General features: G+C 28.9%; 1 protein-coding gene across 1 annotated transcript; it reads left to right on the top strand.

Moving 5' to 3' along the window:
* Positions 1-375: 375 nt before the first annotated feature.
* Positions 376-1,835, top strand: LOC116772413 (uncharacterized). Its single transcript, XM_032664604.2, has 2 exons — positions 376-534; positions 1,066-1,835. The coding sequence occupies exons 1-2, from the start codon at positions 399-401 to the stop codon at positions 1,722-1,724; spliced, it is 795 nt and encodes a 264-aa protein (XP_032520495.2). The 5' UTR covers positions 376-398; the 3' UTR covers positions 1,725-1,835.
* Positions 1,836-2,691: the final 856 nt, after the last annotated feature.

Consider the following 2,691-nt stretch of genomic DNA (forward strand, 5'->3'; position numbering starts at 1 on the left):
TCACGTTAACTATTATCTACTATTAAATATTTTATATCAATTATAAAATTTCATATGTTTATCTCAAAATAAATTTGTTCGTCGTTATATAAAATTTTTATATTTATTCTAATGAGTAAACCCTTAACCCAGTTAAAGCTCAATAACTAACACACAGCGCAGTTGATAAAGCAATCAATACGGTGAACGTATCTTATAATGGTTCAATAAGCCTCTGGAAATCATAGATCCTACAAATAAAAAAAACACAGGTGCGCACTTCGCAAACGTAATAACAGCGCGAGGCGTACGCGGGACGAAAGCGGGGAGGGCGCGGCAATGGTGCGGCGCGGTCAATAGTCTGCATGTACGTTGTCTGCTATTCGCATGCTCCAACTGTGTCGAGGGTCTGTACAGACATGTCGTCTGAAATGCGACTGGTTCAGGAAATAGAAAAGTTTGAGTGTTTATACAACAGCTGCCTACCAGAATATAATCGTAAGGATTTAACAGAGGAGGCGTGGGCACAAGTGTCCTATAGCACTGATTTAACAGGTAAATGGTTTTATAAAGTCAGAATCTGTTATAAATGTATCGGATTGTTTGTTAAGATTTTAGTGGTAAATGAAGTGACTTTATGTATTGATTTGCATACTTCGGACGTTTATTACGATGAACATTAAACTTATCTGAGGTAAAATTATATGATTGAGGTAATATTTATTTTAAGTATCTTACGTAAATATAAATATTTAAACAAATTCAAAGATTTGTTGATTTTTGTTACCTTCAGGGGATTGTTTCGTGTATTTATTTATTAAAATTATAAATGACATAAGTATAATAAATAAGTGATTTGTTAATAAAAAAAATTTTTGTTTAAGATATTTATGAGAATATAAAAATATGATGATATATACAACAATACATTATATGTTTTTGTAGTGAGGATTGACAATAAAGATATGAAATTTTTGGCAAAATTTTTATGATATCCACAAAAAACGTCAATCTATAGAACAGCTTTTAAACTGAGCCAGAGGAATGCTTTAACGTGATGAGTGTAATAATTTTTTTTTATTACAGTTGCTGAATGTAAAGAGAAATGGAGAAATATTAGAAGTTCACTTCTGAGAAATCTTAAGCCAAGTGAAAAGAGTCGAAAACCATACTATTTAATGCCGTTTCTTCATTTCGTCATGCCATTCTTAAAACCAATTAACAACCCTGAAACCAAAGACGAACTTAATTTACTTCGAACAGCAACAAAGGAGCCGGATATATATTTATGTACTGTGAAATCAGAAGATGAGTGTCAATTAATGTGTGACACTCAGTCATTCATCAATACAACAGTCATGTCTGATGACGAAACACAAAGCGATCCATTACTGTCCCAATCGATCTCGTTGCCTCAAAAGAGAAGGAACAGAGAAAGTACATACGGTGTGACGAATAAGAGACTTGCTCAAAAAGAAATTTATACCGAAATGAGTAGTTCAATGTCAACAATCGAGCCCCCGAGGACTAGTAACGAGTCAATGAGATATTTCTTATTAAGTCTCTTGCCTGAATTAGAAACAATGTCAGAAGAACAAATACGACAATTCAAAATCAAAACGATGATGGCCATTGATAACATAAAGTCTAATGTTGACAAAGAAACTGCTAATTTTCAATTGAATACGGAGCGCCTTCAAAAGAAACTCATCAATTTACTCATAAAAAAACTTGCCAAAAACTGATTATACTATATTTATTATTGTAGTTAAGTATAAATCTTATACATTAAAATTATAAGAAAAGTGCATAGTTTTTCTATCCTATTATAATGAATATCTTCCAACATATTTTCTATCAGAACTACTTTTTTAAATTATATTATGATATTTAAATATTTTGACTGTTTCTGTCCATCAATTATAATAAAGAAATTACAGTGGCAAGTTGGTTTCATTTTATAATTAATAAACAAATATTATTTAGAAGAAAACAAATTCATGAAATAGTTTTTAATGAAAGCTTTTTTATTTGTCTCAACCTATTTATTTTCTCCCACCAAATTATAATGAATAAAAAGAAAAAATATTAGAAAAAAATGCTTTTTTAATTAGACATAAACAATCTTTATGAAAACCTTTGTTAACTGGACCCAATTATGACACAAAAAGTAAATTTAATATTACATAACAGATCAAAACATTAACTTAATTATTATTTCATACATAGATTTTATTAACTGTGTGAAAATATATTTATAAGAGCATTAAATGATAGCCTTGCTGATTAAGAGTAAATTCCTTGTTTCTTATATGGAAATATGCTGAAATTTATAATAATAATTAATAGTAAAATATTTTTATCGACAATTTTTATTACATAAAGCTCATAGTAAGTGTTCAGACTCTCATGAAATTAATTTTATAAAGTTATCAAACGCTTTCTGGCATAGTTACGAATTATAAAGCATGAATATCATCCTTAACAATTAATATTTTGTATATGGCCTCCTTTCAGATTCTTTAAGCATTAAGTTCTTTAACGTTTCGTAAGGTTGCAGACTGAATAAATAGTATAAAATTAGGCTCAATAATATGTACATGATATAATACATAGTAGATTTTATATTATTTTCCCTAACACATTTTAATGAAAAATACATCAAAAAATATCATAATAAAAAACTGAATTGAGAACAACTTTCGAATATAT

This window comes from Danaus plexippus, chromosome 12, assembly GCF_018135715.1.
Source record: "Danaus plexippus chromosome 12, MEX_DaPlex, whole genome shotgun sequence".
Taxonomy (NCBI): Eukaryota; Metazoa; Arthropoda; class Insecta; order Lepidoptera; family Nymphalidae; genus Danaus; species Danaus plexippus.

What these genes read in the sequence shown, in the direction of transcription:
- LOC116772413 (XM_032664604.2), top strand. Translation starts at nt 399, where the DNA reads ATGTCGTCTGAAATGCGACTGGTTCAGGAAATAGAAAAGTTTGAGTGT. An exon ending in CTATAGCACTGATTTAACAG is followed by an intron (nt 535 to 1,065) that starts GTAAATGGTTTT and finishes TTTTTATTACAG; the next exon opens with TTGCTGAATGTAAAGAGAAA.